At 43.6% G+C, this 24,503-nt stretch overlaps 1 protein-coding gene across 2 annotated transcripts in view; it reads left to right on the top strand.

The window, feature by feature from the left end:
• Positions 1 to 24,503, top strand: part of CCDC146 (coiled-coil domain containing 146) — a 131,970-nt gene that overhangs the window by 60,327 nt on the left and 47,140 nt on the right. For both annotated transcript variants that reach the window (XM_044280149.1, XM_044280148.1), the window contains exons 5-9: positions 5,878 to 5,935; positions 8,618 to 8,794; positions 11,983 to 12,056; positions 12,837 to 13,064; positions 14,088 to 14,274. In XM_044280149.1, the coding sequence (XP_044136084.1) occupies positions 5,878 to 5,935; positions 8,618 to 8,794; positions 11,983 to 12,056; positions 12,837 to 13,064; positions 14,088 to 14,274 (724 nt within the window). The remainder of the gene's footprint in view (positions 1 to 5,877; positions 5,936 to 8,617; positions 8,795 to 11,982; positions 12,057 to 12,836; positions 13,065 to 14,087; positions 14,275 to 24,503) is intronic.

Raw genomic sequence — 24,503 nt, 5'->3', positions numbered from 1 at the left:
AGGATCTCATTAACCATATACCTAAACTATAAAGTGCTATACTAAATACATTAGTGTTACATAAACAGTTCACAAGACCTGGTGCTCCACATGATTTAATAATTTGCAGTACCTCATGCCAACAGTTCAATTTCTGCTTACCTAAACCTTGGAAAAGCATCAGGCCATTAAGCAGTTTTGATCTTTATTGGATTTACTGGATGCATTAACGTAAAATGGTCAGACTGGGAGTGATCAATTTATCATATTTAAAGCCTAAAGTAGTGTTGAAATGGAAGCAGTAGAAAATATATTCCTTAATGCCTTCATACAGCATTATACTGGGTCTGTACTATGCCCAGAAGTATTTTGACTTTCTAGAGGTGCCGCCACGCTGCTCTGTTCTCACTCCACCCTCTAACATTGTGGGGGGAAATGTTGTCACTGTTTGTTCTGTTGAATTGGAAACAATAGCCTGAGTCATATTACAATGTACCTACAAGACAATACATTTTTTATGTAACCAGCGTTATCAAGCCTGCCTTCAATATCCTATGATTTAATTGGCACTTGATCTGTGGAGGAAATGTCAAGCATTCTTCATCACACATGTAATGGACAAGCACCAATTGTAGTGGTTTTTCCGCACTATGGAAAATCTGAGAGTTCATGTAGCGTCCTACATAGTAATCAGTGTTCTGGAGAATAAAACAGTGACCTTTTCAGAGAACCTGCCAGCAAAGCAGAGCAATGTCACATTGGCATGGTCTGCATTAGTGTAGGTCTCAATGTAAATGACCTCCATTGTGTTTTTATCGTCGGTGTAAACCACCATACACTGCCTGTTGCACCTTGGAGTTTGGCACTTTGGCAGTAACTGGCTACAGTAGCAATTCATCCATCTTCCAGCACATGCATAGGGTTGTAGTTTCACGACAGCTAGATTAAATACATCAAGTTCATAATGAATTGAAACAAGTGTATCAAAGTGATCAGTAACACTGAGGCTCAACTCTTACGTCTGTGGTGCATTGTTGGGGTATACACCTGAAAAATCCCCGAGCATATATGCCAACATGCCCATAGACCTTCATTGCCAAACAAATGCCAAAACAGTGTCCTTCTCATAGACCTTCATTGCCAAACATATGCCAAAACAGTGTCCTTCTCATAGACTTTCAGTGCCAAACATATGCTAAAACAATGTCCTTCTCATAGACCTTCAGTGCCAAACGTATGCCAAAACAGTACCCTTTTAGCATATATCTGGCCACTATACATTGGGATCCTGCAGTTTTGACTGTATTAAAACGTGCAGAAGCTTATGTTTAACTGAAAAATAATATTTTTCATGGTACACACACAGTCTATGGCACATATGTGAATATAGTTAACATGTAATCATGAACTGTGGGCATCTGCGTTTTCACAGTGTGTATCCCGGGGAAACTTATTTTTCTATAATTTTGGGTGTTTCTAGTGTTTTGGCTGTGTTGTCAAGACTATATACAGAATGGTTCTACTATTTACTCTATAAACCTCTATGTACCATCTAAAGTTGATTCGCTCAAGGAGTGTTGAGGGCAACATTACATGAAGATAATTACTAGATGTTTAGACTTTGTGGTAATTTGCATGTTTCATGTGATATACTTATGTAATAGCTTGGTAAGGAAACAGTAAGAATAAATCTTATAAGAGTATAAGGCTGGTAGCAGCCGCATCCTCGGACTATAAACACGCCCCCTCCTCCACTTGATAGACAGGGCCAGCGAGTGCTTTCCTCCTCCCATTGGCCCTGTCTGCCCATGAAATCCCGCGCCTGCGCCGTACTGGTCCTCATTCGGCGCAGGCGCTCTTAGAGAAGGACACTCGCGTGCCCGCCCCTTCCTCAGTGCGCCTGCGCTGATGACGTCAGCCTACACCCGGAAAAGCGTCCTTCTGTCAAAGCGCCTGCGCCAAATGAGGACGGTACGGCGCGGGATTTCATGGGCAGACAGGGCCAACGGGAGGAGGAGAGGGCTCGCTGGCCCTGTCTATCAAGTGGAGGATGCGGCGTCTACCAGCAAGTAACCGCTCCAAGTTGTTGGTAGTGAAGTAATTAGCATATTATAAAAGTAAGATTTTTTTTAAAGAAATTACAGCACAGAGAGAGGCAAGAGTGATATACAGTACAGACCAAAAGTTTGGACACACCTTCTCATTCAAAGGGTTTTCTTTATTTTCATGACTATGAAAATTGTAGATTCACACTGAAGGCATCAAAACTATGAATTAACACATGTGGAATTATATACATAACAAAAAAGTGTGAAACAACTGAAAATATATCATATTCTATTGTTCTTCAAAGTAGCCACCTTTTGCTTTGATTACTGCTTTGCACACTCTTGGCATTCTCTTGATGAGCTTCAAGAGGTAGTCATCTGAAATGGTTTTCACTTCACAGGTGTGCCCTGTCAGGTTTAGTAAGTGGGATTTCTTGCCTTATAAATGGGGTTGGGACCTTCAGTTACGTTGTGGAGAAGTCAGGTGGATACACAGCTGATAGTCCTACTGAATAGACTGTTAGAATTAGTATTATGGCAAGAAAAAAGCAGCTAAGTAAAGAAAAACGAGTGGCCATCATTACTTTAAGAAATGAAGGTCAGTCAGTCCGAAAAATTGGGAAAACTTTGAAAGTGTCCCCAAGTGCAGTCACAAAAACCATCAAGCGCTACAAAGAAACTGGCTCACATGCAGACTGCCCCAGGAAAGGAAGACCAAGAGTCACCTCTGCTGCGGAGGTTAAGTTCATCCGAGTCACCAGCCTCAGAAATCGCAGGTTAAGATTAGAGACCAGGTCAATGCCACACAGAGTTCTAGCAGCAGACACATCTCTAGAACAACTGCTAAGAGGAGACTGTGTGAATCAGGCCTTCATGGTAGAATATCTGCTAGGAAACCACTGCTAAGGACAGGCAACAAGCAGAAGAGACCTGTTTGGGCTAAAGAACACACAGAATGGACATTAGACCAGTGGAAATCTGTGCTTTGGTCTGATGAGTCCAAATTTGAGATCTTTGGTTCCAACCACTGTGTCTTTGTGCGATGCAGAAAAGGTGAACGGATGGACTCTACATACCTGGTTCCCACCATGAAGCATGGAGGAGGTGGTGTGATGGTGTGGGGGTGCTTTGCTGGGGACACTGTTGGGGATTTATTCAAAATTGAAGGCATACTGAACCAGCATGGCTACCACAGCATCTTGCAGCGGCATGCTATTCCATCTGGTTTGCGTTTAGTTGGACCATCATTTATTTTTCAACAGGACAATGACCCCAAACACACCTCCAGGCTGTGTAAGGGCTATTTGACCATGAAGGAGAGTGATGGAGTGCTGCGCCAGATGACCTGGCCTCCACAGTCACCGGACCTGAACCCAATCGAAATGGTTTGGGGGTGAGTTGGACTGCAGAGTGAAGGCAAAAGGGCCAACAAGTGCTAAGCATTTCTGGGAACTCCTTCAAGACTGTTGGAAGACCATTTCAGATGACCATCTCTTGAAGCTCATCAAGAGAATGCCAAGAGTGTGCAAAGCAGTAATCAAAGCAAAAGGTGGCTACTTTGAAGAACCTAGAATATGACATATTTTCAGTTGTTTCACACTTTTTTGTTATGTATATAATTACACATGTGTTAATTCATAGTTTTGATGCCTTCAATGTGAATCTACAATTTTCATAGTCATGAAAATAAAGAAAACTCTTTGAATGAGAAGGTGTGTCCAAACTTTTGGTCTGTACTGTATATGGACTCAACTGACATTAGCAAATAGCTAATGTCCGATACTGAAGATTGCTAAATGGGGGGTGACAGAAGGCCTTTAAGAAATTCAAGATTGCTCCAACAAAGTTATCTATACAGTAATCCAGAAAACCTATGGGTACCATTATAAACTTGCCATTATTAAGAAGCTCTCCACAAGGAGATATAGTACCCCCCCAACTTGCCATTATTATGTTACAGCCTGTCTTATATGAGTTTTCTGAAATCTCTCCCAATTTCTTCCCATTTTTATTTTTAATCAGTATTATTACAGTTCTCTTGGAAGGTATGAGTACACAATATAAAAATATAATTCACATTGTATGAGTTACAGAAGTGGACCCCCTGACACCCCCCAAACATTTTTTGTTTTAATTTTAGTTTTTCCCTCCCCGTCTTCCAAAAGCCATAACTGTTTTACTTTTCTGTTCACATAGCCATCCTAGGGTTTGTTTTTTTGCAGGCCAATTTTTTTTTAATGGCACTAGTTACCACATCATGTACTGAAAAATGGGAAAATAATTCTTTGTAGTGTGAAATTGAAATTTATATTTTTTTTTTTTTACTGCATTCACTGTGCAGGAATACTGACATGTTATCTTTGTTTTGCAAGTCAGTGAGATTAGAACAATACAAAATGTATATTATTTTTCTTTTGCTTTATTACTTTTCAGAAAAAGGTTTGAAAAAATAGCTTTGGGTTGCCATATTCTGACACCCATAACTTTGTGTGAGTTTTTATTGGTATCATCTTGGGGTACACGTGATTTTTTTGGGGATAACTTTTTATAGCATTTTTTTAGGGGGTGAGGTGACCATTTGACATTTTGTTATTGTGTTCACTGTGCAGGACAAATACTTATATTTTAATAGTTTGTACAATTTTGGACATGGCAATGCCAATTATGTTTATTTTTTAATAGTTTATACTGTGTACAATTGGGAAATGGGATGATTAATTCATTTGTATATATATATATATTTAAAAAATAAATATCTTTTTTTACTTTGTTTTCAAACATGCACTTATTGGATTTCTTATGCCATGTGGTGGTTTTGATGTTTTGTACCTGCATAGACTGATGCTTATGACATTTTCCTATTAAACCCTGTCACAGGCAAGGTTTAATAGGAAGATTACAAACACAGGCCTGGGAGCCTTTACAAGGCCCTCCAAGGCTACGCTGATGACCAATTAGGTATTCTGCCATAGGAGGGCAGTTGATGCATCTGAGGGGTTAAAGGGGCTCTCCAGGTCTGTACCTAAAAAGCTTCTTTCTGCTACCCTGTGGAGAGAAAATACTTTGAGCAGTACTTACCCTTCTGGTGCTCCTACACAGCTAGCCATCATTTACTGATAGGACTGCCCTGGACTTGTAAGGCCAGAATGAGTGGAGATTTAAATAAATAAAGCACCCTCACCCTCCTAGGCAGCTCAGCAAGTGGAGGCACAGTCACACTCATATTTTAGGACAACGGCTATTTTAAATCATTCCTGCAGAACCCCTTTAATCTGCTGTCCATGACCATGACACTAAGAGCACTCTTGTGTTGACCAATATATTTCCTTTTCCTTGAAAAGGTTTTCAAGATCTCTGCATGCTGTCCTTCAGTAGGAACTTCATGGTTTACTCTGAGGAAAAAAAATCTGACCTGGTAATGTGATGATCACACAGTTGCTTGACTTGGTGTAAGGCTATGTCCAAATCCGCGGCAGGCATTACGGTATTCTGTTCTGGCAGAGAAGCAGAATACTACAATTGCCATATCTGCCATAGCCATACACAGCCAGGCTCTTTAATGGGATCAGTTGGGTCTCTGTCCTAAATGCCAGCTTTCTGACAGAAACATACCACTGCATAGACATAGTTTAGCTGTACTGTAAGTGTAAGCTGTGTACCTGTCATTAGCCTACAAGTATTTAGCTGCAGTAATAAAAAAAATACAAATAATGTAATAGAATAAAGCCATAATAAAATATAATAAAATTGAACATAGGGAAGTCTGTTTCATATGAATTTCTGAGGTATTTTATTTCAAAGGGTAAATCCTCTATATATTCTAATAGGCTGCATGTAAATCTTTCAACAGTTTACGGGAAGAAAAAAGGCTTTTGGAGCGGGAGTATGAAAGAATCCCCAAAACTGGAGTAAGTATCACATTTTTAACATGTCATTGTTTTTCTGCACCAGTTAGTTGTCCATCAGGGTAAGGGCTTGTGCACATGAGTGTATTTGAGATATGTAGGGATATTGTATAGAATGGGTTACTGTCCATGCATCCCACAATGTATTTATAAATGTCCCTATATTTATATAGCATATTTATATTATATTGCATTGCCAAGGTTCCACAATAGGCATGAGTAAATGAGGTGAAAATCAGGATATGAAAACACAGACCTGTACGGCTTCCAGGAGTGCTGTATTTTTATTGATAGTGCATGCTTGAACATGCTTGAAAACTCAAATTCAAAACTGTAGTCCTCAGAAGGAATTTATTAGAACAAAATGGAATCTATATGAAACTAATATGGCAAGTTAATTGAAGCTCATTTGGTGGCTTTTAGTCATCTTTAGAGGGGATGTGCCATAACCTACTTCACTCTAAAGTGTATTTTCGTCAAGTATTCTAGCTCCTGTTCCTTTTTGGATTGTTGTTGTTTTTTTTTAATTTACCCCATTTACAGTTTTCTCTTATCACCTATGCATGAATCCTGCTTCCTGGTTGGTCATGTGACTGCTGTCCGATCATAGCAGGAGTAGTAGCTAATATAAAACTTAAATTTTAATCAAAAGCGTTGATCACCCCGATCCCGGAATGTCACTAACCGGTAACAAGGAAGGATCTTACAGGTATAGTAGAAGTTGCTTGGATTCCTACTGTGAAGCAGGTAAACCTCTCCTTGGAGTAGAAGGATGGACTTTTGAGGGGGATCGAGACAGTAAGTACTGACCCTAATATGCCCTGTCAGCACTGCATTTGTGCTAATGACCTCCTAATACAGAGTCATCGCCCTGACAAGAGCGGCCCTGTCCGGAACCTGTCCCTATCATGACAGCCCTGGAAATCCCTACCTAGGGTAAATGTGAAAGGCTCCCATGGAGGGAAAAAAGTGTCCCAACGAGTTTCATCAAATATTTAATGCCCCAGACTCATCAGGGGACAAGGGGAAATAATGCTTCTGGTACTCCAATAGTTAATGCCTACCAGGCGCCTTTGTGGGAGCCTAAGTTAGTTAGTCCTCCCCATATAAAAGGACCAAATGATGTGTCCCAACCAAAGTTACCATAGATAAAGGGGCGCCTGGTAGATATAGTAGTAGTTAGTAGTAGAGAGCATATGGCGATGGCTACTACATTAGAGCATTTCACTGCCACAGTCCGCAGCTGACATACGTTGACTGCCACACGCATTCTTTAGGAGCTAAGCAGCTGCGGGCTGTGGATTTCGAAGGGCCGTAATAATAGGGACAGGTTCCGGACGGGGCCGCTCGTCAGGGCGATGACTCCGTATTAGGAGATCATTAGAGTGGATGCAGTCCTGACAGGGCATATTAGGGTCAGTACTTACTATCTCAGCCCCCTACAAAAATCCATCCCTCTACTCCAGGAGAGATTTACCTGCTTCACAGTAGGACTCCAAGCAACTTCTACTATACCGGTAGGATCCTTCCTTGTTACCGATTAGTGACACTCCGGGATCGGGGTGATCAATACTTTTTGTATGTGTTTGTTTATGTTTGTGGCATATTTTAGGTGTGTGCACACCATTATCCTTTTGTGTTATTTTTGGGACATTATGTAATTTTTTTTTGCATTTTTGATTAAAAGTTAAGTTTTATATTTGCTACTACTCCTGCTATAGTTCAATTGATTGAATTGTGGTAGTTTAAGGGAAGTGATCAACTTCACTGCCCCTACTTGGGCACCTTTGGTTGAAATTTGCTCTCCGATCATGCTTTAGGGCAGTGAGATGTGTCCTGACATCAGCAGGTCATGTGACACTAACCACGCCCAATGACGCTTCCTACGTCCTATATTTCAAGGTTTCAATTCAGGATGTAACCTACAACATCTGATTATCAAAACAGATTTCCCACAGGGTACAATGATAGGCTAATAACTTTAGAATAAGGCAGTTTTGATAAATAGTGATATTTTGGGAAAGTGACATAACAGCGATATCTGTTGGGAGGGATACATTTGTATTAATGCCACAAACCCTGTGTTTCTATACAGTCATGTGGTCTGAAGGCTGAAGGTTACAAAAGCTGTATATAGACGCTAGACGGTAGAACTGGTAGTAAACCTATATGTGTGCTTACAATTTTATAATTTCACATGAGCAGCTAATAGCAATACAGTGGCGAGCAAAAGGGTAACAATGTTTTGAACTTTTGAATTTCAGGTTCCATATCTCACCATTCACTAGAGCTTCGAACATGAGACTACCATCACTTTATAGACAATCATCTTGGCTATCTCATAAATTGGACTTCCAACTATTTAGCATATGATTAGTTATGCAGATTCTTGTCATGTAACTGCATTGTTACGGTATTGCTCCTAACATTCTAAATTTTTATTATTTTGTTAGTATTTTGTAAATCCACCTTCGGCTTTCAACATTGCCTAAGCTTTAGTTGATGGTGAGATATGGAGCCTAAAAGTCAAAAACATGGTTACCCTTTTGCTCCTCAGTGTATATCAACTTGTCATTTTTATTTTACAGTCTGTCTTCTATTAAGTTTTCTTAAATCTCGCCAATTTCTTCCCATTTCTCATGAAAGATATAGGCATATAATATAAAAATGTACTTCGCATTGTAGGAGGTAGAGAAGAGGGCCAAACTTCTGAAAGAAGCCAGTGATGAGCTAAAAAAGGAGAACACCCAGAGAATATTGGAGATTAAAGCAATGAAGGAAGACCTGGCTTTAAAAGAACGAGAAATTCAAAGAGAGCAAGCAGAGCTCGAAAAGATACGAGAGCAACAGGAAATAGTAAAGGTAGCAGGAACAGAAGCCAGCTGGTGTCTGAAAATGTTCTGTACCCATCTATTTCGTATCCTTCCTCTCATAATTTAATGTAAAATGGACAGGTAACTCACTGTTTAGCTCTCCATAGACGTTATCACAAACTCCAGTGAATGCTCAGCATGATTTTTCCTTTTTTATAGAAAACCTTGTTTTTTGGTCAATATTAAAAGCATAGCCCAAACAAGTAGGTGATGGATTTACTACCCTTCAGTACATATGGGGAAAACTGCAATCAGGTGGACGCGTTTCGGATCAAATATTGATAGTTTGTCATAACCTATGAGTAGGAATCTGTATTTGATCTGAGACACAATGGGCCAGATTTATCATTAGCTCAGGTCAGAATAATGGAGTGAAAAAGTCCCCAAAAAAGTCCCAAACGCTAAATCTGCGCACAAATTTGGATCTTTTTTCTGCTCTGCACTATGCTCGCCAGTTTTCTGAAAGTGGGCGTGTTTTCTTATGTAAATGAATCTCTAGACAGATTTACTATTGGGACTATTTAAAAAGTCGCAAAAAAGTCGCAATTTCACTCCAGTGAGGACCATGCTTATCTTATGAGACTTTTTAATAGAACATGCAACTTTTTCATAAAAACTTGCGACTTTTTCGTAAAGATGTGCGACTTTTGTAAAGCTGCTTACTGACGGATAAACTGCTACCGTTAAACCACATTTATCAGTCTTAAAGGGCCGATCATAAATCTGACTTGGCTAAAACTGACTTTAGCCATATGTGAAAGTGGAGTGGGCTGTCAGAGTCATGATAAATCTGGGCCAATAACTTGATTGCGGTTTCTTCATATGTACTGCCAGGTTCATTAGTGATTGAAGCGAAAAAGTAGTATCATACCTCTTGCATGATGGAAAGCATAGTTGGTCAACAGATCCCGACTGACTTACAATGGAGTTCATTGAGGTTCTCTTGTGGCGGATCTTACATGGAGGCAGACTACGAAACTGCTATGGGGCTGAACTCCTGTTCTTGACATGTAGAACAGTGCATTTTCATGCAGTCACCTCTAGTGGGAGCTCAGAGCAAAGAGATTTTTTGGGCAGCCAATTCTGTATAAATTCCTAATCCCTGAGCACCCCCCAGTTGTGGTATAAAGCGGACTGTTTTATAGCATTGTACACTGAGGGAAGCAGCAGACATAGAGCTGTATGGGGAGGTTGATTAATGTATTTATGTCACTTATTTATATGGTGTAAATGCATTAAGAAATGTGGTGTTCAGAACGACTGTCATATTTATAAAGCACCTGTTCCAACATTGAAGTCGTATAACCAGGACTGAGAGTGACTTTTTTTAATTATGATATTTTAAATAAAAATTTCTTTCATTAAAAAACACATAAATGAGTTAAAAATCTGAGCAGTCGCACCTTTCTTTTTGCATTGCGTAGGAGTGTTTGACACACATGCACTGGGAAACTGGGTTGGGGGTGCACCTAGCCTTTCTGCTGCCTGAGGTGAAACATTACATACAGCATTACACAACAGAGTAATTCAGTTTCATATACCTCTTACACCCAGTGACATCTCCTTTGATGTAGATGTACTCTATTCTAATCTTCTCCTTTCACACCAGGCAGTCATGATTATTTCTTTCAGCCACATCTCGTCTCTGCAGAGTTTGACAAACATACAGCTTAGTTTCCTACTTTTCCACTATCCTCCTAACTTCAGAACACCCCATCCTGCCACCCGATACTGTGTCTGCTGTGCTTCCCAATCGTATACTGCAGAAACAGTCCCCCTGAAAATACTAGTACCACACAGATAGTGCCCCCTTCAATAATTATTGGCACACAGTGCCCTAAAAAAATAACTGTGCCAAGCAAATAGTGGCCCTGACACCAATAGTGTGGCAAACATAACGTTCCCCAAAAATAATTGTTCTAAGCTGGTGCTGTGCCAGAGTGCCCCCACAGTAATAGTGCTCCCAAAAGTCCCACCAATAGTAATAATGCTCTGCCAGAGTATTAATAGTGCACCTACAGTTCCCCCAACAGTACTAATATCCTCACTGTTTCCCAGAAGTGATAATGCTCTCATAGTGCCCGTACTAGTAATCATGTTCCCCATAGTCCCCCAGTAGTAATAAAGCTCACCATAATGCCCCTCCAGTAGTAATAATTCTCCTTATAATGTGTGACAGTAGATAATGCCCCCTTATAATATGAGCCAGTACAAAAATACGCCCTTATAATGTGTGCCAGTACAAAAAAAATACCTCCTCTTAGTGCACCCAGGAGAGGCAATGTCCGCATAGTGCCCCCATAATGTGTGCCAGTATAAAATACCCCTATATAGTGCCCCCAGTAGATGCCCCCATAGTACTCCTCTTCTCCTTTCCCATAGTGCCCCCATAATGTGTACCAGTCTAAAATGCCCCTATATAGTGCCTCCAGAAGATGCCCCCATAGTACTCCTTTTCCCCTTCCCCATAGTGCCCCCTTAATGTGTGCCAGTCTAAAATGCCCCTATATAGTTCCCCCAGTAGATGCCCATATAGTGCTTCTCTCCCCCTTTCCCATAATACCCCCCATAATGTGTGCCAGTATAAAATGCCCCTATATAATGCTCCCAGTAGATTCTCCCATAGTGCGCCTCTCCCCAACTTCTCCATGTTGGCCAAACAGCTTGGTATCAAATTAAATTGGTTTTTTTAAAACTTACCTTCATGCGGCTGTTGGCGAAGCTGTGTAGGCCTCTTCTGGTCTGTGTCCCGGGATGTACGCTGCCGGGTCTCTGATAGGCTTCAGGCACTAGACCTGAAGCCTATCAAAGGAAACAGGACCGGTAGATGTCCTGTGCCACAGTATCTAAATTCAAATCTACATTTGAATGTAGAGATATGAGCTACAATGGAAGCGCTCATTTCCTTCCGCCCTGCCGCCCCCCTTCTCCTTAGATCCAGGGCTTCGCCTCCTGAGGCGATTGCCTCCCCTGCCTAATTGGCAGTGCTGTCCTGGGCCCATACAAAGTTTTGCTATTATGCCTGTGAGATCTGTGTAAGCACCTGGGTGTACATCATCAAACCTGACAGAGTGTTTGTGATGAGGACCCCGAAGAAAACTGAACAGAGAAAATATGGGATGTACTTACAAAATATTAATGAATAAACATACTGCATTTCTTTTTGTTTTACTATAGGATGAACTTGTCCAGGTCCAGAATATCCCAGAACAAATTGGCAAAGACATCGAGAAGATTAATCGCAAAACAATGTATGCTGTTTCATGTCCACTTCCAAAACATATGCATGTATGTGAATGTAACATGTAACATGCAAGGCATTAGAAGAATAATGACCGGATAGATGTCTGGCCAAGGTCTATAGGCAAGCATAACATGGAATGTTTTATAGATTGCTTGCCCAGCCATCCCCAGACTTGGATGCAAGAAACATGTTCTGGCTGTGAACACACTTGCCTGACCCGCCAGGGGAAATTGCAGCATTTTAGCTTTAGAGAGTAGATTCCTAGATTTTTATTGATTTATTTATTTAGTATGCATTTACAGTCATGGATATAGCCTTAACCATTTAATGACCGGGTGTTTTGACTTTTTCAACCAAGGTCTTTCTTTCGTTCTTTTCTTTCTCGCTCTTTCTCTTTCGTTCTTTCCTTTTATTAAGCTATTAAAGTGGGTAGAAACAGGAAAACATACATTTTCCTCTTTTTTCATGCTATCTTTTTGCTATCAATAATATTTACCCATAAATAATCCTCTAATGTCAAATATGTGTACTTATAATATACGACCATAAAGCCAAAACAATGGATCTCCCTTCCTTAGCTTTAGACACACACTCTACATGGAGAAAAATCATCCGAGTACAGAACGTTTTTTGTAAAGGGCGATGTGTACTTTTTGTGGCAGGAAGGTGCATATTTTAGGTGGTACATGATTCTCGTTCATGAACAGAACATGAATTTCTATAATATACATAATCTATATGTCATATACGACCTGTCACTAAATACTGTATTGTGCCTGAATTCTAGAGAAACAGAAAAGAAAAGGCTAAAGCTGGAGGATCAGTGCCAAGAGTTAAACCAAAGCATCAAACAGATAGAGAATAAATCCAAAAAGATGTTGGAAGAGAAAGAAGATGTTATAAAGGAACTGGAGGGGAAAAGGATGTTACTGGAAAATAAAGAACAGGAATTTAATCGTCTGACCAAGTTACTGGAACTTTCCAAGGAAAATGAAGCCGTTGCTCTGGGAGAGAGGTTACTTTGCACCTGTTGTTTTGGGGCTTTATTGTTATGGTTCCTAATATCACTGTGCCGCAGCTTCAGAAAATGTAGTACAGTATGTGATCAAATGAAAAGGACGCTGCAGGTGGTGTAAGCACTGGCATAAACCATTGGATAGCCCTATCTATAATCTCCTGTTCTCCAGGACGTAAACACTGGTGACATGTTCTTGGGATAGGTCACTAATCTTATCTGACCAGTAGTGGTCTGACTCCTGGAATTCCCACCAAACAGGCGTTAGAAGGAGCCCTGGCACTTGGGTGAGTGTTGCGGCCTCTTCTATGGCCTGTGACAACACATCCATCATTTACATGGCTTTTGCGCAGCTCAGTCCTATTCAAATGAATGTTGCTGAGCTGTAATACCAAGCCCTACAATGTACAGCACTGTGCTTGGTGTACTATAAAGAGGCTTCAGCACTCGTCCCCTTCAAACAGCTGATCAGTGAGGGACCCCTGCAGATGAGATATTGATGACCTATTCCGTATAGGTAAATAGTATTGTCTCCCATAGTACTATCATATCATAGACCAGAGTATAACAGCATAATTCTCTGCCATCAGAAGCATTCATATTCATTACTCGGCATTTACATCAGAAGTATCCTCCCTGAATCAGTCTATGGCCCCATGCACACGGCCGTTGTTCACGGCCGTGTGCGGGCCGTGGAACCGCGGCCTGGATCCCTCCTGAGAGCAGGAGCGCACGGCGTCACTGGTTGCTATGACGCCGTGCGCTCCCTGCTGCCGCCGCAATACAGTAAATACACTGGTATGATCTATACCAGTGTATTACTGTACTGTGCCGGCAGCAGGGGGCGCACGGCGTCATAGCAACCAGTGACGCCGTGCGCTCCTGCTCTCAGGAGGGATCCAGGCCGCGGTTCCACGGCCCGCACACGGCTGTGAACAACGGCCGTGTGCATGGGGCCTATATCTGTGGTCAACCTAAACAAATTACTGTCTATTAAACTGATTTCCATCTTTGAATTTCTAGGGCAGCTTTGGACCTTAATCTACGTCATACCCTGATAGAGAAACAGACACAACATGATGCTCTTACTCGGAAACAAAAAGAGAAAGACCGGGACATGCGAAACATCAAGAAACTGGAGCTACAACTGAAGTCTGCAAGCGATGCCCTAATACACACCCAATCTTTACATGACAAGATTAAAACAGAGGTATGCTGCATTTTTGCAAACTGTATATTATTTTCTGCATGCCATTCTCATAACCTATATATATATATATATATATATATACATCCAGAAAAAGGACGGCACTCCAGCAGGATGAAAGTGATAAACTTCTTTTAATCGACCATACGGTGCAACGTTTCGGCTCAACTGAGCCTTTCTCAAGCAAAGGTACAAATCAGGTGAAGGCAAATATAAAGACTGAATCAAATCATGTGATCTCACCACACCCAGTGGGCGTGTTACAAAAGTGACAATTGCACAAACAATATAATACACAATACAGGTGTCAGATAAGGCAAATTAAAAAATTACATGCATCAGGTATTAGCACATCTGGCTATAAATACATCAATCCAACATACATGTATAAAATTTGCATATGTGAACGGGCAGATCCACAAGACAGACACATAGGAAGTGTGAACAGTCTGTGGATGCGTCCAGTGAGTATATAAAAAAACCAACCGAGGGAGGAGCGAAGGGATGAACCGGAAGATACATATTATCGGCGAGGGGTCCCAACTATGCGATCAATGAGCACTATGCACATAACACTGGACAGGGGCGGCGTGACTTCAATCAGGGGGCGGTGGCAGCTGGAAGACGCCGAAGCATCATCAGGGACAGCCTCCGCTCTTGCGTCATTGCAGCGTCACACGAATCAGCCTTGGTGCGTTGCGGCGCATGCCCAGTATGTATCCAGTCTCGGGACGCCATCTTGGAGACTGGAATATTGCCATTCCCCTGAATTCCGACACCAGACCTGTTATATTCGGATATCGCGACTCAGACTAGTACAGACAGACCTGGGACCAGATCGTCTACATACTATGTATTGACCACAGCCCACCAACATCATAGAAACCACGATGTGGAGGACTGTGTTGATCAAAGCTGTCTGGTTGCGCTCATATCCAAGAGGGCTCTCCTCCGGCAGGTCCCCAGGTGTCTCAGGGAGCAAATCTGTAACGGGGATAGAAAAAATAGCACCTGCACCATAATGGCCCAAAATAATCCCCCAACGCACACCGCGTCCAATGAAAAAATTATATATGTGAAACAACATAGTTTAAAGGTTTTTTTAAACTATGTTGTTTCACATATATAATTTTTTCATTGGACGCGGTGTGCGTTGGGGGATTATTTTGGGCCATTATGGTGCAGGTGCTATTTTTTCTATCCCCGTTACAGATTTGCTCCCTGAGACACCTGGGGACCTGCCGGAGGAGAGCCCTCTTGGATATGAGCGCAACCAGACAGCTTTGATCAACACAGTCCTCCACATCGTGGTTTCTATGATGTTGGTGGGCTGTGGTCAATACATAGTATGTAGACGATCTGGTCCCAGGTCTGTCTGTACTAGTCTGAGTCGCGATATCCGAATATAACAGGTCTGGTGTCGGAATTCAGGGGAATGGCAATATTCCAGTCTCCAAGATGGCGTCCCGAGACTGGATACATACTGGGCATGCGCCGCAACGCACCAAGGCTGATTCGTGTGACGCTGCAATGACGCAAGAGCGGAGGCTGTCCCTGATGATGCTTCGGCGTCTTCCAGCTGCCACCGCCCCCTGATTGAAGTCACGCCGCCCCTGTCCAGTGTTATGTGCATAGTGCTCATTGATCGCATAGTTGGGACCCCTCGCCGATAATATGTATCTTCCGGTTCATCCCTTCGCTCCTCCCTCGGTTGGTTTTTTTTTATACTCACTGGACGCATCCACAGACTGTTCACACTTCCTATGTGTCTGTCTTGTGGATCCGCCCGTTCACATATGCAAATTTTATACATGTATGTTGGATTGATGTATTTATAGCCAGATGTGCTAATACCTGATGCATGTAATTTTTTAATTTGCCTTATCTGACACCTGTATTGTGTATTATATTGTTTGTGCAATTGTCACTTTTGTAACACGCCCACTGGGTGTGGTGAGATCACATGATTTGATTCAGTCTTTATATTTGCCTTCACCTGATTTGTACCTTTGCTTGAGAAAGGCTCAGTTGAGCCGAAACGTTGCACCGTATGGTCGATTAAAAGAAGTTTATCACTTTCATCCTGCTGGAGTGCCGTCCTTTTTCTGGATATATTGGTTGGGGTGAGAGGTCGATTCCCCAGGAACGTGCACCCGTTTTTCCTAGTGCAGCCAGTGCCGCCATTTTTCCCTTTGTATATATATATACATATATATATGAAGAGGCAGCACTCCGGTCTTAGTGAAGAATAGGTGACTCTTATTACACCCAATGCAACATTTCAGCTCATCTCAATGGAGCCCTTTGTCAAGCGGTGACATCAGTGCTCAATACAAGTATATATAGGTCCATACATAGGTGGTCATAATTATAGATTAATTGAATGAATAAAAAAATCAACATGATTATATGTGTATAAATACAGTGGCGGTATGCATACCTCTTGCAGAAATCTTTATTCCGAAATTACAAGATTATAGGTGATCAATCAGGACCAAAAAAGTGAAAAATTAGTATACAAATAATATAATCATAGGCGTGCGCACGGGGTGTGCCTGGGCACACCCTAATCAGGCCTGGCGGCTGTGAACCTTTTTTTTTTTTTTTATAAATCACTTTCTCTGCGCTGCCGGCCGGCCACCCCCGTTCCATTGACTACAATGGATCCCGTCCTCGTCTGCCATCTTTACACAGACCAGGAGGAGCTAAGCTAGCGGGATTCACGGGCCACATCCAGTCTCCGCCTTCAGCCCCTGGGGTGAGTGACGCTACAGACAGGGCCGGCAGGATGGGCACCCGGCAAACTTTCTAGTTGTGGAGTGAGAGGGAGCCCGGAGCAGGTGTGTCCCCAGCAGGTAAGTGAGCGGCGTGCACCCCTCTGACTGCAATGAGTGGGAGCTGAAGCGGAGCTGGGTGGGAGCGGAGTGAGTGCTGAATTTGGGGTTCACCTTGCAGCCAGGCTGTTCTTATACTGGAGGGTAGTCATGTGGAGATGGTGACTTGGTTTGATGGTGACTTGGTTTGCTGAAGTGGGTGACCCCGACCCTCTGATAAAGTGGCAGTGATAGAGGGGCTTTGTGGGGATCTGCACCCCCTGATAGAGAGGCTTTGTGGAGACCACTACCCCTCTGATTGGGGGGCATTGTGGGGACCTGCACCCCACGATAGAGGGGCATTGTGGGCACCTGCACCCCACGATAGAGGGGCATTGTGGGGACCTGCACCCCACAATAGAGGGGCATTGTGGGGACCTGCACCCCACAATAGAGGGGCATTGTGGGGACCTGCACCCCACAATAGAGGGGCATTGTGGGGACCTGCACCCCATGATAGAGGGGCATTGTGGGCACCTATATTTATATATATATATATATATATATATATATATATATATATATATACACACACACGCGTGCGCGGCATGTGTGTTAGTGCTTTAGGGTGCACACCCTAATGCAATAGGCTGCGCACGCCTATGAATATAATTAATTAAACCCTTCACTCCCGATGACGTACATGTACGTCATCGGTCTAGTCTTTAAACATTGCGCCAGATCGTGGGCACTGCGTGCGCCATAGCTGCGGGTGGCCGCCTGCGTCTTATAGCAGACACCCGCAGCTCTTGTCTGCAACTGGCAGTAATGCAGATTCGCTGACATTTAACCCCTTAGATGCCGTGGTCAATCCTGACCACGGCATCTAAGTGGGCTGAAAAACAATAGCGCATGCTTTCGGTTATGCTCCTTCTCCCCTGTCTGGCGATCGGAGGAGCCGGAGCTTGTGTGCAGCAGCCCCTGTCTTTGTGAATGACAGGAGGCTGCTGCATAGTATTTCCTGTATTAGGGCTCCATAGGAAAGTATAGTAAAATCATCATAGATTCCAATGCAAGTAAGTGCATTGGAGTCTATGATAATAACAATCAGATGATTGATTGTTATAGTTCCCTATAAAAAAAGTGTACATTTAAAATAAATAAATAAAAAAAAAAACATAAAAATTCTAATCACCCCCCTTTTCCCAAAATAAGAATAAAAGAATAAAAAAATACACAACATGGGTATCGCGATGTGTGAAAACGCCCATAGTATAAAAATATAAAAATATATTCCCCATACGGCAAACAGCAAAAGGGAAAAAAGCGTCCAAATGGCCGATTCGCCATTTTTGGTTGCTTTATTTTCTACAATTTTTTTTTAATAAAAAGTGATCAAAAAGTCATACACACCCCAGAATAGTATCAATGAAAAGTTCAGATCACCCCACAAAAAATGAGCCCCCATACAGCTCCGTACACATAATAAAAAAAAAAAGTTACAGGGATCAAAACGCAAGAAAAACTATACATATAAGGTATCGCCGGATTCGTACTGACCTGTAAAATAAAAGTAACTGGTCAGTTTTATTGCACATCGAACATTGTAAATAAAAACAAAAAGTTAAACTGTGGTGGAATTGCTTTTTTTTGCAATTTCACCCCATTTTTTTTTCCCGCTTCCCACTACATTCCCACTTCTTCCCCGCTCCCGGCACCTCATGTATACTAGTGAGTGCTTCCATAATGGAAATCCATAAAGCATTCGCTTTATAAGATGCATGGACATTTCCCCCCCACTTTTGGGGGGAAAAAGTGTGTCTTATAAAGCGAAAAATATGGTATATGTCATAAGTGCTATTCAGCGGTGAAGTTACATTGTACTACAGCCATTTAAATGGTGTATTAATAGGAAAGATATGTATGCCCCATTAGCCGTTCTGGTGTGAATTGTGATTGTCATATTTCTTATTTTGGGGTGTCAAAATAGGAAAAAGAATACATCGTAATTGCCGTTCTGCAGTGAATTGTGCTAAAAAAATTCAGAAAAAAAAAATAAAAAAAAATATTTATATTTATATATATATATATATATATATATACTGTATGTCTTAATTGCCGTTCAGCGGTTAAGTTACATTGTACTACAGCCATTTACGTGGTGTAGAAAAAGAAAATATAAGTACTTCCTATCACCTGTTCTGCAGTGAATTGTGAAAATATGTCATAATTGGCATTCAGTAGTGAAGTTACACTGTACTACAGCCATTTACGTGGTGTAAAAAAGAAAATATACCTACGTCCCATCACCCGTTCTGCGATGAATTGTGATTGTTATATTTCTTATTTTGGTGTGTAGAAATAGGGAAAAAATAGAAGAAAATATATGTCATAATTGGCATTCGGCGGTGAAGTTGCATTGTACTACAGCCATTTACGTGGTGTAGAAAAAGAAAATATACATACATGCCATCACCCGTTCTGCGGTGAATTGTGATGTGTCATATTTCTTATTTTGGGATATGGAAATAGGAAAAAGAATACTTTATAATTGCCGTTCTGCGGTGAATTGTGATAATTTTATTTTTGGGGGGAATTTAGAAAAAACCCTTAGTGACCACCCATACATGTTTTTACGGTGGTCACTACAGGGCCTTATGCTGGGCCGACGCTTTTGTATGACGGCCAGTCTAAGCGCTGCGCAGGTCCCCCGGGGAGTGGGGACCCGGCTCTCGCATGAGAGCCACGACCCTGCTCTAACAGCCGGGTTCGGCATGAATGCCGATCTGGGCTGTTTAACACTTTACATGCCGTGGGAAATGGCTCCCGCCGCATGTAAAGTGCTGACAGAGGGAGCAGACTCCCTCTGTCTCCCATCGGCACTTCGCAAATGAGGGGTGCCGATGTGTGTGAAGGCTGCCTGGGGTCTGATGAAGGCCCCAGACTAGCCTCAAGTAATTTCCAGCAGGCTGCGTCTCTCTGGCGCAGCCTCCTGGTCAATGTCAGAATAGCATTGCCGTTAAAATGCAATGCACTATAGGGATAGTGCATTGCATTTTAAAAACAATCAAAAAGCTGTCTGTCATAGTCCCCTTGTGGAACTATTAAGTGGTAAAAATAATAAAAATCCCATAAAAAAAATTTACACTTTTTTTTCCATTGAAAATATGCTTTTCAATGAAAGAAATTGCAAAAAAAAAAGCTTCCCCATATGTTTGTTATTGCCACGTTCATAAATATCATGTAAATTATCCCCCACGGTGAACGCAGTAAAAAAATAAAAATACAAAAAAAGACAGAATTGCTAATTTATTCTTAGTTGCCACCGAAAAAACGTTATAACAAGCGAATAGAAAGCGTAATTTACTCCAAAATGATACCAATGAAAAATACAAATCGTCCCCCCCAAAATCAAGCCCTCACACAACTCCATATAAAATAAAAATAAAAAAGTTATGGGTCCTGGGCAATGCAAAAACTTTTTTTTTTTTTTTTTTTTTAAAGAAAAGGGGTTTTATTGTAATTTGTATCACTGTAATCGTAGCAGGAGTTGCAGTGAGAGGCCTGAGCTCCCGGTGTCATCTAGCGGTCGTGTCTTGACCAGCAACCCAGCAGTGCTTGAATGGTTGACTCAGTCTTTGAGTTCGTTGCAAGTGACATTAGACACCCCCAGCCAAGAGTCGGTGGGTTCCTCTGACACTACGCTCAGTTGGCATGGCCCGGGAGCAGGCCCTGTGCCCCCACCTGTCCTGAACCTTCCTCTGTCATTTTCAGTTCCCTCAGCGCGAGAAATATTATATGCCGTAGGCTTGGCTTCACTTTTCAGCGAAGACGAGCTACTAGAGGACAGTCAGCAGCTACTGCCCAGCCAAGATCTGGAGGAAACATCCACCGCTTCCTCCGGTAGGCGGGCAAGTAGTGATGAGGAGAGTTGTGTGGGAGCAGGTGTGGCCCTGAGACCGTTGAGGGGGACATCAGTGATGTGCAGACAGTAGCGGATGATGATGATGATAATGTAGCTGATTGCACTTTGGAGCCAGGTGAAGAAGGGGCTTCATCATCAGGAAAAGAGGGTGGAAGCTTGCAAATGAGGCAGCGGCTGAGTCAGTAGGGTGGAAGCAGTGGGAGGTCGGGAGCCAAACATGCCTGGGGTAGACCACCCGCTTCGCAGGAGCCTACCTGCCCGGAAAGTATCAGTGCAGGGGGTTCACGGAGGCAGCGGTAGCAGGCAGTCAGCGCACAGTGTTGGTGGGAAAAAGCCATACTCAGGGGTATGGCAATTTTTTGTTAGGCCACTGGAGGAGGTGAACATGGCCATTTGCCGGATTTGTGGGCAGAAGGTGAAGCGTGGCCATGGTGCCACAGCCCTGCATCAACACATGCAGCGTAACCATAAAGTGGCCTGGGAGAACCATGGCTCCGTTGTAGTGGTCCAGCCTGCCGCAGCAACCCAGCTGCATCACCCAGTGGCACACACCCAATTTCATGCAGTCAAGGCTCCACCACCTCAGCCAAAGGGAGCTGTCTGTCCTTCCCATTATCTGCTGGTCCTGATGCTCCTGCTCCTCCTCGTCGGTCATTCCATCAGCAACCGATCACCGAAGCGATTGCCAAGAGACAACAGTATGCATGCACTCATCCAACGGCGCAGAAGCTGAACGTGCTCCTGACCAAGTTGCTGGTGCTGCAGTCCCTCTCTTTCCAAGTGGTGGACTCTGTACCTTTCAGAGAACTGATGGCTTGTGCTGATCCCAAGGTGTAGAGTCCCAAGCCATCATTTCTTTGCCAAAAAGGCAGTACCCGCCCTGCACACATATGTAGAACAGAAGGTGGGCCAGTCCTTGAGCCTGTCGGTGTCTGCCAAAGTGCACGGCAGCGGCGACGTGTGTTGCAGTAACTACGGTCAAGGACTACGGCCCACTGGTTAAATGTGGTTCCTGCCCAGCCACACCAGTAACTTGGCCAGGTGACACCACTTCTGCCTCCATGTTCTCACGCTGTTGGTCCTGTGACAATGTCTGCCTCTGCCTCCTCATCCTCCACTGTGTCCTCAGCCTCCACTACAGGGACAATTCACAGTGCCCCTCCAGCATACCACATGTGCAGGGCACAGCAGTGTCACACTGTTCTGCACCTAGTTTGGGCGAACGGAAGAACACAGGGGAGGAACTGGTCCGCATCCTTTATCAAGAAATCGAAACCTGGCTTTCTCCTCGACAACTCAAAGTCAGAACCATAGTGACCGACAACGGGAAGAACATGGTGTCGGCACTGCGTCAAGGAGGGCTGAGCCATGTGTCCTGCATCTGCAAGATATCCTGAAAATGGCCAGGAAACTTTGCATGCACTTCAGCCACTCATACACCACAAAGCACACTCTCCTGGAGCCTCAGTGGCAGAACGGCATCCCCCAACATAGGCTGATATGTAACGTTTCCACCCATTGGAATTCCACCCTCCATATGTTGGACAGAGAAAGGCCATAAACGATTTCTTGATGATACAGGCGGACAGAGGTACTCCCCTGTGTAACTTCGATGTTAGCCAGTGGCAGCTCATGCATGACACTTTCCATTTGCTCGGGCCCTTTGAGGAGGCCCCTTTATTTGTCAGTCACCAGGACTACGGGAGGAACAACGTCATTCCACTGATTCATGTCCTGGAAAGATGCTGGTAAATCTGGATGTCCACGGGACAGGAGACGTGGCGACTACATCTCAAGGCCATATGAGCCCTGTGGGGGCTAAACTAGAGGAGACGGAGCAAGAGGACATTTGAGCACAAGCAATGCGTAGATAAATGGGTGGTTTTTCTACACAGGTGACAGGAGAAGAGGAGCATGAGCAGCCAGAGGAGCTACAGGTCGATAAGGAGGACCCAGACACACTATGGCAGTATGCAGTGGAGATGGAGGCAGGGAGTCCCTCCGAGTCACTTGCGCAAATGATCCAATGCATGCTCACTTGCTTGCGTAGTGACAGCCGAATTGTCACCATTTGCCAGAGGGATGACTACTGGCTCTCCACCATGTCAGACCCTTGCTACCGGTCCAAAATGAGGGCCTTTTTCACACTCACTGTGAGGGAGGACAAACTGAACTACTGTCGAGACATCCTATGTAGTCAGTTGGCCGCTGCCTATGTGTGCCATCGTCCATCCTCACGCAGGCCTCACTGGTGGGGCCCTCTGCGCTCATGTTCCACTGCCATGGCTGCTGGAGGGGGGGGGAGAAGTACCAGCTCCATCATTAGCAACTTAAGTCTAGAGTTGAGCTGATGAGCAGTTTTCTTCAACCGCCTACTGAAGAAACTACTCAGCAGCAGCTAGACATAGAGCAGAACCTGAGCCAGCAGGTTGTGGCATACTTGGAGTGCACCCTGCCACCCCAAATCGAAGATCCTCTGGACTACTGGGCAGCCAAACTCGATTTGTGGCCACAACTGGCAGAGTTTTCCCTGGACAAGCCTTCTTGCCCGGCCAGCAGTGTGGCATCAGAGTGGGTGTTTAGTGTGGCAGGGGCCATAGTTACCCCAAGGAGAACTCGCCTGTCCACCCAAAATGTAGAGAAACTGACCTTTGTGAAAATAAAATAAATCAGGTGTGGATCAGCCAGGATTTTCAAACACCAATGCTTGATTCATCAGACTAGATCATCCATGGTGCCACACCAACACTTTGACAAAAGAGACCTGTTTCTTTTGGCTACCTGCTTCAGCTACTATTCTGATGCTGCCACCTGCCCGATGCCACACCTGCTGCCAGGTGCTCCTACTGTCAGCCACAATGTACAGCTGGTACTGGTATTGCCCCCCACCTAACCACTCTGTCACTGGGCCACTCTGTGGGCTCATCATGCTGCTGCCACCTCACCACTATGTCACTGGGCCACTCTGTGGTCTCCTCATGCTGCTGCCACCTCAACACTATTTCTCTGGGCCACTCTGTGGTCTCCTCATGCTGCTGCCACTTCACCACTCTGTGGTCTTCTCATGATGTTGCCACCTCAGCACTATGTCTCTGGGCCACTCTGTGGTCTCCTCATGCTGCTGCCACATCACCACTCTGTGGTCTCCTTATGCTGCTGCCACTTCACCACTCTGTGGTCTCCTCATGCTGCTGCCACTTCACCTCTCTGTGGTCTCCTCATGCTTCTGCCACATCACCACTATGTCACTGGGCCGCTCTATGGTCTCCTTATGCTGCTACTACTTCACCACTCTGTGGTCTCCTCATGCTGCTGCCACCACATCACCACTCTGTGGTCTCCTCATGCTGCTGCCACTTCACTACTCTGTGGTCTCCTCATGCTACTGGCACCTCCCCACTATGTCACTGGGCCACTCTGGTCTCCTCATGCTGCTGCCACTTCACCACTGTCATTGAGCCATTTTGTGGACTTCTCATGCTATTCCCACCCTC

The sequence above is a fragment of the Bufo gargarizans genome, chromosome 2 (assembly GCF_014858855.1).
Source record: "Bufo gargarizans isolate SCDJY-AF-19 chromosome 2, ASM1485885v1, whole genome shotgun sequence".
Classification (NCBI taxonomy): domain Eukaryota; kingdom Metazoa; phylum Chordata; class Amphibia; order Anura; family Bufonidae; genus Bufo; species Bufo gargarizans.
The sequence above is the reverse complement of the archived record's forward strand: the minus strand, read 5'-3'. Positions and strand labels throughout refer to the sequence as shown.